Raw genomic sequence first — 15,947 nt, forward strand, 5'->3', positions numbered from 1 at the left:
TATTTTATGAAGAAAGGAGGATATACATAAATAGATGCAGACATCTTCAGAATGATCTTTATAACACAGCAGATTATTAGAGCATCCATTTCTCCTAAAAATATTCCAGAATATTAAAATGTACTTTCTTCCTACTACAATATTCATGTGTACTCATGTCCCATAATTCACTTTCTTCATTTCTCTTCAAATTGATTACACAGTTAGTGATGTATTATTTACAAAAGAGTGTCAGAGATTCACCTTCTTGATTGATAATCTTGTATCAAAAGTACCTCTCTAGGACTAATGTCCAAAATTGTTGCTCACTTTATCTTGGCATTGTGCTTGGTGCACCATGCAAGGTGTATCTGTGTCGCGTGTCAGGTTAACACCGGTTAATCTCACCTGCCCACTTCCTCATCCGGCTGTAGGCATTGCCTTATCAGCTGAGGCAGTTCCCGCCACAGCTCTGGTCAGAAGATAATTAGATGACCCAGTATATAATACTAATACCTAGTAATTATTATTTTGTCTGGAGAAATCCAGAAAAATATGGGAGACAAAAGGAGATCGCACTTGAAGTGGAATATACGAGATTTCTCGAAATACAGAAGAGTTGGCAACTGTCCAAATAGTAGTTAATGAACTTGAGAATTAAGCATATGACTTCAATGTAGAAGTGTCATCCTCAGAAACAAAAATAATTGTATTTCTCAATAATAAAGTGACGTAAGATATAAAATAACTTTAAAACTGTACTGTGTTGGAACTAATATTATTTTCTAATTACCTAGTTTCTTATTTTTCATACTGTCGAAAAGAATATGTAAATACAAAATCAAGCAGCTTTCAAAGTTGGTGTGGAAAAATATTTCAAAGGAGGTAATTAAAATTCTGCAAGGTGATGGCAGTGCTCATACTGAAATCTGAAGTAAAATTTGACATTAAATTAAATCAAAACGATAAAAATAAATTCTAGTCAGTAGAGATTAGATTCCTACATTCCATAGTGGGTTTACATTTTGGTTGGTTGATATCTAATGTTCAGTATTTTGCAAAGGAACTATCTGCCATCTTAAAACCCAGTAACACTGAACATTGTTAGTAGCCTGAGAATTTCACAAATCAGTAGATGATCTTCATCTCTTTGTAAAATTATTTTATCCATGACTGGTATCTAAACAGATCTTACTTTCACAGTTCTAAGCAATCTAAAAAATGGCTTTATTCACAGCAGTGAATTAAATTTTTTTGTTTTAATTACTCTCTTCATGACAACCAATACATTAGCAAGAATAAACTCCATACATTTACTCATTTATTTATAACTCCTTCACAAACAACACATTACAAAGAAAAATCATACCACTTAAAATTAAATGTAGATACCAGTAATAGATAAAATAATGTATAGCAGATGGAAGTAAACAGATTTTATGCACTTATGGAAATTATCACCCTCAGCTTCACGTTGGGCACTAAACTTTACACTCGCACATTCAATCTAATTTTATTCTCATGTACTATAAATTACTATTATCCACTGCACAATTTGGAGATGATGTTAGCCCAGCAGACATGCTGAATAAGAAGTTTCAGTTTTGCCAGAACATATTTTCGAGATTCTTTTAGCATAATGGATCAATAACTGATGCAAATTCTTTGGAATAACTCCTACTGATGATGATGATGATGATGGTGATGGTGGTGGTGGTGGTGATTATGAATTCATGGTGGTGGTGATGGCGATGATGATGTGATGATGATGATGATGATGATGATGATGATGATGATGATGATGATGATGATCACAGAAACATGTACTCTTTAAAGTCATTTCGCAGACTATACTATTCTGGTGTGTTTCATTGTCTTTTTTTCTCTGCTGCTGACCTCCTGGTCCTTGCAGACTGCCATTGAGAACAAAGACTCGAGTGTACTTAGCAGCTTGTTGTGATGTGATATAAGTAGTACCCATTAAAATGTTCAGTCAGTTTATACAGTCTCTGATTTAAAATAAATAAGTTTATGAATTGTGATTGCTCCAATTGATGTTTCCTTATCACTGCTGAATAACGTGTCCCACATCCCTCTCAATATTTAACATTTCAGTTGCAATAATTAACGAAGTAATGACATATATTTCAGTTTATTTTACAAAGTAATGGCTATGTTGCGTCTATACAGAGATACTGTTTGCTTGCACATAATGGCAAATATAATCTCTTGTATTTCAGTAGCAGTCCTTCCATTAGCTTATGCTATTTTTTTTCTTGCTTCTCAGTAAAGTGCTGTGAGTCACTTATTTTTTGCTGCTACACATTGAGATTTCTGCAGCGTAATAGTGGTCTTTATCCATAGTTACATTGTTATTGCAGATGGTGTATAATTTAGTTGTCGGAAGCCCAGTTCTGTTTGGATGTTCATTAAGGCTATCTTTCTGAGCTCCAGTCTGAATAGTGGAGTGGCTATTTATTTTATTTATATGTGGGATTGTTTTACTGCATTTCACCGTGTTCATATTTTAGCCCTGATAAATTTTCTCTGTTGTGTTTCTCTCTGTTTTGAATGTCCCACCGAATTCTCAGAATCTTTTTTCTATTTTTGGTAAGGGTATTGGTTTTTGTATTGCAACAATACTTCTCTCAGACAAGTAGTCAGCTAGATTGTTTGCACAGACATCAACGTGTGAAGTATAAGGCCATTCAAAATTCACTGCAAACATTAAAGAATTAAAAATAATATAACAGGCCTATATGATGTAGAAAAAAAACAAACAAAAACATTACTGTCTTGAGCAAACAATGAAGTTTGGTTTTCACAGATTTTGGGAATATGCCCACTATTCTTTCTATGACAACATGCACAGCATTTTGCAGGCAGTGTCTTGAAATATTCTCAATTTCTTTCGACATAGCATCTTTCAGTTGATGTTGGGTGTGCCAAGAAAACTCGTTCTTTAAGGTAGTCCAATGACCAAAAGTTGGCGAGATTGAGATCTGGAGATCATGGAGACTATTTTATTGGATAATGCCTATTGTGATAAGATCACCAAAGATCTATGTAATTAATTGTTTTGCAGGGTGTAGATGTATGTTTTTCAGGTCGTGATTCCTCAGTCTAGGGATGACGAAGATATGTAGAATTCTGTAGTAGCACTCCCTGTTTACTGCGACAGTCTGTATTATTCCACTGTTGTCTTCTTCAAATAAATATGGACCACATAATGGACTTGCAAAGTAAAGCTACACCTTACAGTGACTTTCAAATCATGATGACCTTGTTGAATTAAAACCCAGGGATCATTTTCAGACCAAATTTTGCAATTACTTGTATTAACACCACCATTAAGAAAGACGTGTGTTTCATTTGTCCAGAAATCTTTGTACAGCCAATGATTATTAAGTTGAATTCCTGGTAGCACAAATAGAGCAAAATCATATATTTTCTACTTGTCAGTTGCTTAGAGTGCAAACACTGGTTTTTGTTTATTTGGGTACAGACTAAGACCTTTCATAGTACAGTCAACTAACTTCGGTTATAGTGAACCTCTGCGGACCAGCATATTTCGTTCACTATATCTGAGGTTCACTAAAACCGAAGTGTCTGTTTTTATATTACTGACGTTCCTATACACACAGTATTAATGCCCGTTTAGGACAGACCACATTCAATATCAGTAGCCTACTAATGTTTTCTTTATCTTCAAACTTAAACACTTTACACTTCGACATCCTGATGTTCACAGTTCGAAACTTGAATCTAATCTGGCTATGTAGGTAATAGGCACTGACCGATTTCGCACCTCTTCCCACTAGAGATATGCTACTGTGTAAACGGCCTTGGAATTTCCCCAGGTTCACTTTTACAAAGATGCAGGAGAAAGGGTTGAGGACCATTATACTGTAATCCTTCTTGTATTTACCATTTGGTCATCACTTTACTCCCTTTTACAAAGGAAAATGCTTCCTCTTCCTATTCTTTTAATAACCTCTTTTAAGGGAGTCAGAACTAATCTTTCCTTTATCCCTCACCGCATACACTATTCTCTTTAATATGTTTCAAGCTGTCCAGGAAGCTTAACAAATCCTTTGTCTTTCAATGCACTGAAGGAGTAAAAGGTTTGAGATTTTGTTCTGAACATATTCTTGGAAGTTTACAGGAGAAAGGGTTTCCAAAATTACCATTTTGGTCATTTTTAAATTACATTTTCTTGGGGAAGTTCTAGTTTTAGGTTCATTATAACCGAAGTGAGGGTTCACTATAAACGGAAATATTAACGTACTTTTTAATGTATGCGGGTTGGGACCAATGATCTAGGTTCACTATAGCCGAATGTTCACTATAACTGAGTTCACAGAGTTGACTGTATTCTCCAAACTGTACTGTAAGTCATTTGAAGATACCTGGACACCTGACTAACACTACTAATTCTATAATAATTATTTATACTGATTTCATTACTTCTTGTCTAAAGTACCTCAGCAGCAGTGACACATCATTCATTACTTTTGGTCTACACTAAACTCGTGATAGATGTTGGAGATTTGTTGGGATGTGACAGGGGAGCCAGAGCTCACGGAGAAAACGCCTGTGTTACCTGCACCACAGGCTTGCCCAACACAAGTTATAAATCCTGGGGTTCGGACCCCAGTCCACAGTATTAAAATTCGAACATTGTAACCATTAGATTCTGTGAACAAATGGAACATGGGCCTTCTCTTAAACTATTTTAAATTTTCTCAGACCTTGAGAAGGACTCGTATTGCTTCCATAATAATATTGGACCAGCTGTGTCCTAACATTCAATGATAGAACCATGGCTTGAAACTTCAAAATTCTTGTAGTAGTATGCTTTAATCAACAAAATGGTAACTATAGGAAATGCAAAAAGTAACAAATGAAAACCCAATTGTTTGCCCAATACAGTATGTTTTTTTTTTTTTTTTTCAAATATGTTGTTGTTTTCCAATGTCCGTTTTTGGGATCATTTAATCCATTTTGCTTCTTGCCTCCCAGTAAAAAGTGCTCAGATTTCTGCACTGCTGCACTTCTTTCTTCAGTTCAGTGCACTGAAGCAGATGTTCATTGATAATCGTGGTACGTTGCACAGTGGACATTCTTCTTCTATCTCTAATATTATAATATTCATAATGCTTCAGAGTTTGAAGTGACTTTTAAATGACCTTATATCATGTTTTTCCCTGGAGCTTGTAAAAATTTATAAACATTTCAAATTTATTATATTTCTGTTTTCAAGTTATGTAAGTGTTGTTCCATTTTGTGTATGTAATCGATTTATAAGTATGCTGTGTAAGCCTCTATTTTCCAGTTTTGTTTTTCTACAGTGTTGTCTTTGTTCTGTTAGATTGGATGTAGATATTCTGCTGAGTGGTGACTTGTTTGTATTTTAGTATGTAGAATCATTGGAGCTTACTTTTAGATGGATACTGTGTTATGTACTAGTGTTACATATTGAATAAATGACAGCAAACGAGATGAATTATTTGAGATGTACTTATGACAATTCAGTAATGAGTGTTGGCTGATTTGTTGCAGGTGTTCTACGGCAGAAGGATATAGAACAGGCCCAGATTCTGGAAGAGAAAATGGCTCTACAACAGAAGCTTCTTGCTGCTGCAGGTGTGGAGAACATTCTCGAGTCTCCTAACTATTGCAATCTTGTAGCAGAAGACACTGATAGCTCAGCCATGTGGCAGGAAGTGTTGTCAGCAGTTCAGGTGTGTTATCGGAAAATAATGTTGCCAAAACAGCATTGCATTCCTTCCCTTCTTTTGGCCCAAGTATACAAGAAACAACATCCTTTGAATTAGTCTTCTCTCTTTCACTGTAACTGAGATTTTGTTTCTGCTAGTCACAGAACACGTTGGGATTTTTCCTGCAGTGAAGTCATTTTTAAGAAAATCAGCAGCAGCGCTCCAGCTGGCAAAGTCAGTATACTGAAGACATCAGTATGGAAACTTTATGAGTGTTCGAGTTTACCTGCAACAGATGAAATCCGGGTAAACATTTGTGGACACCCTGCATATTTATAACACATAAAAGTAACTTACTTCTGAATAAGAGGCTGGAAGAAAGTTTTTAAGGCCATTTGTCATCCACATCAAAATTCAGTTCTGTTGGTAATCATTCTATTATTAGGGGTAATGAATTTCTTCAGTATACCCTCATCTCAGAAATTGAATTCTTCACATTATAGACTAACATTGCCCTGAAAAATCTTAATCTACCACATCTAACAGTATTAGTGACTATACCCAAGCTGAATAATTTCAAGGGAAAAATTGTTCCGGGGCCAGGTATCGATCCCGGGACCTCTGGTTGAACGTACCAGCGCTCTACCAACTGAGCTACCCAGGAACTCTACCCGACACCGTCTTAACTTTTCCCTTTACATCCACACAACTCACGTATATACGTCACTGTGTACGTTAACAGAAAACCACAATTCCAAGTCACACAGAGATTGTGTGCACTCGATGTCGGTTCTGGCATTTCGTCAGCCCACGCGAGTTGTGTGGATGTAAAGGGAAAAGTTGAGACGGTGTCGGGTAGAGTTCCCAGGTAGCTCAGTTGGTAGAGCGCTGGTACTTTCAACCAGAGGTCCCGGGAGTGATATTCGGCCCTGGAACAATTTTTCCCTTGAAATTATTCAAATCTGCTTCACAGGGAGCTTTACCTGAAAGACTAGATTTGCATAATATATACGTCACTGTGTACGTTAACAGAAAACCACAATTCCAAGTCACACAGAGATTGTGTGCACTCGATGTGGGTTCTGGCGTTTCGTCAACCCACGCAAGTTGTGTGGATGTAAAGGGAAAAGTTGAGACAGTGTCGGGTAGAGTTCCCAGGTAGCTCAGTTGGTAGAGCACTGGTACGTTCAACCAGAGGTCCCGGGATCGATATCCGGCTTTGGAACAATTTTTCCCTTGAAATTATTCAAATCTGCTTCACAGGGAGCTTTACCTGAAAGACTAGATTTGCATAATATACCCACGCTGTTGTAATGATGTACAAGACAGTTGTTATTTGCATTGGCAACCCTTCCCATGAAGAAAATTGAACACTGCACAATAGCTTTTTAAAACAATCAGAATGTAGCATTTTCTATCAGCTGCTGCTGTTGCTACACAGTGTTGCTGTGTTGTTGATTTGCTATATGCTGTGTTACAGGTATAGCATTTGTTTTAGACGAATGGAAATTTGTAATGAAAGCTAAGATGCGAGTTAATCACCAGATGTGGGCGTGGGGGAGGAGCAAACTTCATAACCAATGCAGTGTCAGATAGTTAATAGGGTCAGATGTCATCGATAACACACACACTCATTTATCTACTACCTGAGTAAATATTTATTTAAACCAATTTGAATAACAAAATCATTGTTCCACTACTTGACTAAATATAATGTAGGCATTCTGTTCATTTTTTTAAATATCACACTATTAGCTAGCGATTTTAAATGTTGTTTAAAAAAGCAGTCGCACTCCGTATTTACAATACGTTGATCCATGTACAAAATACACTCATTACTAAATATAGTAATATAATAATGACATTTTGCTACTGTTTTAAATATCTCAAACCAGCTATAACTGCTGGGGGGATCATTGTGCTAACCACATGATACCTCCATTCTGGTTGGATGATCGTCCACCTCTGCTTCGGCATGTGGACGTGAGGCCAGCAACCGGCTGGTTTGTCTTGGCCCTTCATGGGTTGGAGCATCATGGATTTACGTTTTTACTTTTAAATACTTCATATCACACACTTTACGAACTCAACAACTAACCGTCTTCCATTTCTTTCACACCTGACATGTCTTCATTTTCATTTTCCATTGGGTCACTTTCATATTCGTTGTTTTCGTCACTACTTTCCATCCTACTGTCTTCAATTACAATCCTGTCAATTCTTTCTTTCACATGCCATCCTTCTCACAATACTCTGGTTCGATTTCTTCCACTTTGTCATACTTTTCCCATTCCATTTGGCAAATTTCTTCAAATCTTTGCCGACATAACACTTCAACATCTTTTATTTTAAAAATGGTATTTCTACTACTAACACATTTGTTTAACATCCCTCCAAATTAATTCAGTGGGACTCAGGTCGGGATGGTAAGATGAAAGTCTTAAGGTTGTATAGTTGTTTTCAGCTAATATTTGGTCAATTAAATAGGTCTTCTGTGCTAGCTTATTGGCTAAGATTAAATCGTAAAACTTCGTTTTAGTACTGTTTTCATCAAATGGTATGTTATGTTTCACCAACCAGGCTTGTATATCTTTTCAAAGAGAAGTCGGGAATGTCTCATGAAGGGAACGAATAATGTGTCTTTCAATTAGAACACTTCGGTTAGTTTTTTTATGTAATTTATATAGGCAAGTCAGAGTGCCTAATAAAGAAAATCAGAAGAAAGGGAGTCTGTGCAGGAGATGTAAAGCTAGAATCATCGAGGAAGAATAGACTAAGGAAACCTTTAATCCTTGTAGATATGAACCGATGTATATTTTAAGAAGAAAGATACAAGAATTTTATACTGTGCAGAAAGAAGTTCCGACATTGAAGTAATTACTGAAGGTTGCGAGAGAAGCAATATTTTCCAAGGTTGGAGAGAAACGCTGCAGAAAGTGATTCGAGACATGGGATTTAGGTTTAAAAAATGTAGAAATACAAGATGTATTTTGATTGAAAGAAATGATATTGTAGCATGGAGGACCAGTTATTTATGACACCGTTTGACAACATCCCTATTTGGCAAGGTTTGTGGCCTGCTGTTTAACGTGGTGGGAGGAAAGTGGGTGGAATGGAGTGAGTCGAGGCATTAATGTTTTCAAGAACGACAACAGCGCTGAAGGGGCACAAATCTGATGGTCAGACAATAACCCTAACTCCTAACATATATTGCGAACAACTCAGACGGCTTGTGGCCACAGTTGAAGAAAACGGCCAGGAAGATTGCATCAAGTGCTGCTACTAATGCACATCCATATTCCGCTAACATAACGAAAGCAGCTATCCAGGAGCTTGGGTGGGAGATAATTCCACATCCCCCATATTCTCCCTATCTTTCATTCTTTATCCAACAATATTCAATGGGACTCCTTTGGTAACGAAGATGCTTTACAAAGTTGGCTTGACAATGTCTTTAACTCCAAACTAGCAGATTTCTTCAGATGCAGAGTCGAAAAATTACTCTAGCATTGGTAGAGTGTCATAGGTAATGTTGTTGTTGTTGTTGTTTTCTAATGCCAGGCGTTTGACAATAAACTCATTTGACCTCTTGCACTCCAATATTTTTCAAAGATATTATCATGACCAGCCACTGAAGCACAGATTTTGAGGTGTTCCGAATCCATTTCTTGGTTTGAGTTGCACAATGGGCAGTTATGGGACTGATATATTCCAATTCTATGCAGGTGTTTGGCCAAACAATCATGGCCTGTTGCCAATCTAAATGCAGCTACAGACGATTTCGTGGTAAATCGGGAATTAACTGTGGATTTTGATGCAGAGAGTTCCATTTTTTCCCTTGAGATTGTGTTATCAAATTTTGTTTGTTGAAGTCTAAGTATGTAGATTTAATAAATCTTTTCACAGAGTAATACGTAGATTTAGTAACAGGTCTGTAAGTAACAGTGCTGCCCTTCTTTGCTAAAGCATCCGCATTCTCGTTTCCCAGGATTCCACAATGGGATGGTATCCATTGGAATACAATTATTTCATAGGTAATGTAAGAGAATATATTATTGATTAATTTCTGCTGTGTATTCATCTCAGCAACTTTTGTCACAGCAAAAAAACGCCACGCACTTTTGCATCAACTCAATACTTCATAGTTAAGTGTATTGTTTTCTTACATAAAAGTTCTTTAAGTTGTGGAGAAAATTTTTATTTTGGTTTTTATTACAGGAGGTAAACAATTTGGCAAGTTCACTGTATGCTCCAGGAACGAATTTGTCAAGGAGTGTAAGTTCTGTGGGAGAACATCAGAGTGAGGCCTACATTTCACCAACTCTTCCAAAACGGGCTGAGACATTTGGCGGATTCGATAATGCAAATAAAGATCAGCTACCAGCTGCCGGAGTGAAAGGTATGTGCATAATTTGTTGGCATTTGATTATCTTACAGATTACCACATGACTTTGATGAATTGTTTCTAATTCTGTGTACTCCCAGTATTGCACATTCTCTATCTGTAATTTCTGTTTGTTGTAGGTGTAGTAAAGAAGCATCAACCAAAAGAAAATCGTGATCATACGCACTCCTCTGCTTCTTCAGCGACAGTAGATTCTGAGTCAAATCTGGGAAGTAAAGGAGATATTCGTTCACATAAACTACCTCTGGTGAGCTCAAGTTTAGAAAATAAACAATCAGTTGTCATTTGTATTTTATTATTTTATGGACAAGTTTATTAGTAAAATCAAATTTAAAGAAAAATAAAAATAACCTAAAGCATAACTTCCATAGCTCAGTATCAAAGAATTACAACATCCAAGTATAAATTATGAAAATAGCACTCAGTTTTAAATAAATAACGCAGGTTTATGAGATACAGATCCAATCTGCATTATAAGACAATAATTTCTCTATAACTGATGATTATATAGTTCCTCAAATTCATTCATTCTCATTCTGAATAGACTCAAAATATACATCCAGATGAAATCTCGATCATATTTGTGATATTTTTTGCATTTATTCTGTGATTCCATACGTCAATTTTTTAATCTCACCTGCAGACCGAAAGAATCCAGAGAAGGACTTTTATTTTTCCAATGGCAGTGTCAGGCAGTAATACCTGCAGTATAAATGACAGCATTATATTTGGGGAACAGCATATACTCAAACTGATTTTGAAGTAACAACCAAAAGAAACAAAAGGTTTGAAAGCTTTTCAGACTTGGTTATGGCAAATATTATTAAAAAATAAATAAATAAATATTCTTTCAGACTATCCATAAAACTTCCTTGCAGTTCAAGCAGTTCATTACAATGTTTCATAATTAATATATGTTATCAGTCCTTGATGTGATCATCACATTGAATAAATTCTTTAGTATAATGCAGTGGTGAGCCTTTTTATGTAGATACCTTTTGCTGTTCTATAGTGGTCGCAGAAAATCCACCAAGCTCATTTATCTCACATGCTAGATTGTCTCAAACCCTCCTTGCTACCGTTCAGTGGTGGTCCTGTATGCAAAAATACAAACTCATTGCTATCCTTATCGAAAACAGAACTAATTTACTTATTAAGGACAGTAGGAATTAAAAACCCAAATGTATGTAAACAAAAAAGAATTTTCTTAATAATGAACTCACCATAGACTTTAACATTAACATTAATCATGATGATGATATTTTTCAAAATTCATCTTTTCTTGAGAACGTACTCATACTAATGGAATGAGGCACACAAATTCTCCTTTTACGTATGGTTTTTTGCTTTAACAATTTCCCACTTGTCATAGCTCACCTAGGGAATGCTTTTCTTCATGAATTTCAACCCTGTTGTTGCATTTGGTTTATTGTTGGTTGTATTTGATTTATTTCTACCATGAAACTATCTGTTGTTCAACACTATTACTACCTGCCAAGGGATAAAGTTTGTAAATATAGTAGGCTAACTTAAATTATTGTGATGATGAATTTGATGTATAATTAAAAAGAAAAAGCTGCTTGTTTCAGAAAAAAGATACATTTTAATTAATTAAAACTTAAAGTATTTTGCACATAATGCATATTTTCATAATGCTGTCGCAAATTTCTTATTTTAGTAAGTTAGTAACACATTTTGGCATAGAAAACATGTAATGTTCTCCCCTTCCTCACAAAATAGCATTATTCTTCCCATTCCTTATGGAAATAATATTTCCTTGCCTTCTTCTATTCACTTACTTAGAGACATTCTTTCTTATTAAGCTGCCACTGGTAACTGTGCGAGTGAGTACAATGAAGCATGTCAACAAACTCTGCAAGTGCATGTGAACTAGAGGGTAGGGATTGAGAAGTCGCGTTCTACAAGATCTAAATGTACTAGATTTGCCAACCACTGGTCTAACACGATATTTATAAAATTATGACTTTGCTTACGTAAGATTTGAACAAAGTGATATGTGGAGCAAATTTATTTCTATCTTAGAGCATTGTTTGGAAACATACAGTTTTTATTTAGATGACACATACTGCTCTTTTTTATTTTTTTTATAAGATAAGAAAGGCGATAAGAGATGTGTCATGTCACCAATGTCCCTTGCACACTATTTTAAGTATCTATAACTGTAAAATATTGGAGAGCAACAATACCTGTGGTTTCACTATCAAATGCAAAACATTAGATGACAACAGCTGTAGCAGAATTATTAAAATATAAAAACTTTGTAAATTTCAAATAATTTTTGTTTTAATTTTATTCCTAGAGCCTGATTTTTATGCACTATAAGCATCTCTAAACATAAACTTTATTTGAGTAGGTGTAGTGTACATTATGCTTGAGAAAACGTTCACAACGTTACTAAATTTAAATTTTCTAGTCTCAATCTAATAATACCTAAAGGAGGGAAGTAGTCACCTATTGAACTTTACATCGAAAGTATTACATATGTAAGTTACTGTTAACAACAGTTATCAATAGATGCTTCACTTGAATTTGTTTTGTCTTCTTTAAAGGTTTCAATGATTGGACATAATATGCATTGCTTCCCACATTACAGCTAAGTATGCAGAAATATTTGTATCTGATATCAGATGTGTCTGGGGGTGTGGTTAAACATACCAAGTAGCAATACAAGTGTATAAACCTTGACCCTAGCTACTCCTATTACAATCCTATTACTGTAATATACCCAATTTCTGCACAGGACCATTTACCATGGCGCAATGCTATGATGGCCACCATTCCTCCTGGTGTGCTGGCTTCAAACTTATGTGACAACTCCTGTGAGCTGCCAGCATTACTGATGCTGGGCCAGGAACAGCAGCTGGCTGCTGTGCAGTTGTCACACTACGTCTACAAGTTGTTGTCCATCATTTCTCAACAGATGACCTCTATACACAGGTTAGTTATCAGTACTATTAGTCATTTGCTTACATGTATATAAAATAAAATAGGGATTGTCTGCCATAAAGATAGTTACCGTCACAGAAGAAATCGAACTGGACTAGAAAATTACTGTCCTTTAACAATAACTGAAACCTAATCCTCATTCCATACAAGAAGACTCTGCATGTAAACAAATGCACGTGTCCGAAACTCATCCTATTCCTGCAGGACAAAGAACCTCTTTACAGCATCTAGAATGTGACATTAATTAGTTGCCAGTCTGAAAACACAACCAGTTGTGTACTTTCGAAGTCTTAATAGGAAACACCAAATTGAAATATGATATATGAAGAGATTGGAAAACTAATAAAGGTTGTCAAGAAGGTATGATTTGCAGCCGGGAAAAAACTGACCTTATTGGCAATGAAGTGTGATAAGATGACAAGCAGGTTTTGTAATTTGGCTATATCACAACTCACATATATAATCCAATATGGACATAGGAATGGTGGTCAATCAGTCAGTTTCTCTATGCTCTTTGTACTCAGCACAATATGGTTTCTGTGCTGTTTTAAAATTGTGTATTGTTAACGTCCTCCAACATACGTGATAGTGTAGGCTATAATGGTTGAGCCAGTTGCTGGTAGTTCAGGGGTGAAATATCATAATAGAAACCCTGTAGAAGCAGTCCCTTACCTGATGTCGATGCTTTATGTTAGGTTGTTAGTTTAAAATAATTATCTGCTATGACATCATGTCATCTGTCATTGCTCCACATGTGTCGATGCCTGCCTCATTTTCTGGCACAGACATAGGACCAATCAGGGGTCAGGGAACAGAAAGATTTTGCATTATGTTGATATGTGGAGTCTTCTTGTATGGAATGAAGATTAAGTATTCATCTGTGGGTGTGCTTAATTGCTGACTTTCTGTTCAATTATCTGGTGTAGTCAGTACAGTATTGTCAGCAACTGAGCAAATTATTTTTCGCAGTAGAAGTCCAAAAATATTATTTATATGAACTTGATGTGCACGTAACTTAACAATATGCTGATTTCCCTTAAAAATATGTTGAAGATGTATTTTATTATCGAAACGTATGTCCTGAAGAAGTACATTAGAGTTGCCTATTTTCTTATTTTCGTAGTATACTACTTTCTTACAGTAACATCACAGTACATTTATCAAGCCCTAAATTTTGTAAAAGATAATTTACATATATTGGCACACAGGAGCGAGGTACAGACCCAGAAACAAATTTAGGTGGCCCAAATTTTGTTTCTGAGTCTGTACATCTACATAATACCAGGAACTGTGTCCTTTTTGACCTACCCAGATGTAGGCTAACTAAAACAATGAATAATTATTTTATTAATTAATTATTTTATATTTATATGAGTCCACACCTGTGGAGTAACGGCTAGTGCGTCTGGCCGCGAAACCAGGTGGCCCGGGTTCGATTCCCGGTTGGGGCAAGTTACCTGGTTGAGGTTTTTTCCTGGGGTTTCCCTCAACCCAATATGAGCAAATGCTGGATAACTTTCGTTGCTGGACCCCAGTCTCATTTCACCAGCATTATCACCTTCATCATATTCAGATGCTAAATAACCTAAGATGTTGATAAAGCGTCGTAAAATAATCTACTAAAAGAAAATTATTTTATATGTCTTTAAAAATTGCAATCACATTTCCTTCTGGAAAGGAAGTCTTTTAACAGACTTATCTCTGATTAGTTGATGAACAAATGTTTTTATGATATGAATGAGTTTTTTAATACCAATGTTGTTTAATGTTTTTGTTACGATTTTATTGTCTTTTATCTCTTCTGCTTGTTTAATTTATAATTCTGATTATATGTAACATAATACTGACTTTGTGAATTGCACATATTTGTGCTCACAGACTGTAATGAAATTCAATAAATACTTATTTTTTGGGCAGAGTGACAGTTATCCATTGAAATATCTTTGTTTATAGTACCAGTAAATGCAAAATGTTTGTTCCCAATGAGTTGCATTAATGCTTTTTCAGTCTTCAAGCCCAGCTTTCTGCATATAAAAATCAACTAACACAAGAGGATGGTCGTGAACGCCGTCCCATGTACAGACACAACCAGCAACTGGAGGAGTTACGCAACCTGCAGGATCGCCTCACACAAGAGAAAGAGGCATGGCAACGTGAAAAGGATACTGAAGAGAAATACATAGAGGAGAAGAAAACAGACCTACAGAGGTTACAGGTGAGCTCTTACATATATCTCATTCCCTGGTACAGTAGCCTGATTTAAACAAAGATCATCTTTGCTATTTCCGTGCAGACTGTCCTATCATTGGCTGCTGTCTTCCAATATCTAATTCAAATCACTTGGAGATCCTATTATATGCTATTCTGCCATCTCAGTGGAGGTCTTTTCCTTTTTTCTTGTTCAGTCACTGTATAAAATGTTACTTTCTTACTAGTCTGTTATCCTCCAATTGATGTAAGTTCTCCAATTCTAGTGGCTTTAATTGTTTATATTAAAATTGAATATTTGCATAGACTTTCTAGGTCATCTTAAAAAATAATTCAGCAAGAGTAGTTTTAGATTTCTTAACTTATTTTTTTTATGGAGTATGATATGGTCCTACACCTAACCTGGATGACTGGGACAATGAATTTATATCCCTCATTACCAGGGTGGCCCATCTTATATCATCAGGCAACGGGTATTCATTTTTCACCTCTAACGAACCACATAAACTCGTGGTGGAACTATATTTACCTGGTCAACACATGGATCTTTGAATGAATAGCTATTATATTTACTCACATATAAAACTTAAACTACATAAACAGTTGTTGTGCCATGAGATGCCAGAGTAATTTCTGGGCTGGGGTGATTGAAGCCGTGGAATACTATA

General features: G+C 35.9%; 1 protein-coding gene across 7 annotated transcripts in view; it reads left to right on the forward strand.

Moving 5' to 3' along the window:
• The window catches only part of cyst (rho guanine nucleotide exchange factor 18 cysts), a 245,364-nt gene that overhangs the window by 204,812 nt on the left and 24,605 nt on the right, over window positions 1-15,947 (forward strand). For 6 of the 7 annotated variants that reach the window (XM_069825944.1, XM_069825939.1, XM_069825945.1 and 3 more), the window contains 6 exons: window positions 5,542-5,723; window positions 9,918-10,098; window positions 10,224-10,351; window positions 11,928-11,948; window positions 12,866-13,062; window positions 15,079-15,286. In XM_069825944.1, the coding sequence (XP_069682045.1) occupies window positions 5,542-5,723; window positions 9,918-10,098; window positions 10,224-10,351; window positions 11,928-11,948; window positions 12,866-13,062; window positions 15,079-15,286 (917 nt within the window). The remainder of the gene's footprint in view (window positions 1-5,541; window positions 5,724-9,917; window positions 10,099-10,223; window positions 10,352-11,927; window positions 11,949-12,865; window positions 13,063-15,078; window positions 15,287-15,947) is intronic. The other variant, XM_069825942.1, reaches the window with a different exon arrangement.

This window comes from Periplaneta americana, chromosome 5 (assembly GCF_040183065.1).
Source record: "Periplaneta americana isolate PAMFEO1 chromosome 5, P.americana_PAMFEO1_priV1, whole genome shotgun sequence".
NCBI lineage: Eukaryota > Metazoa > Arthropoda > Insecta > Blattodea > Blattidae > Periplaneta > Periplaneta americana.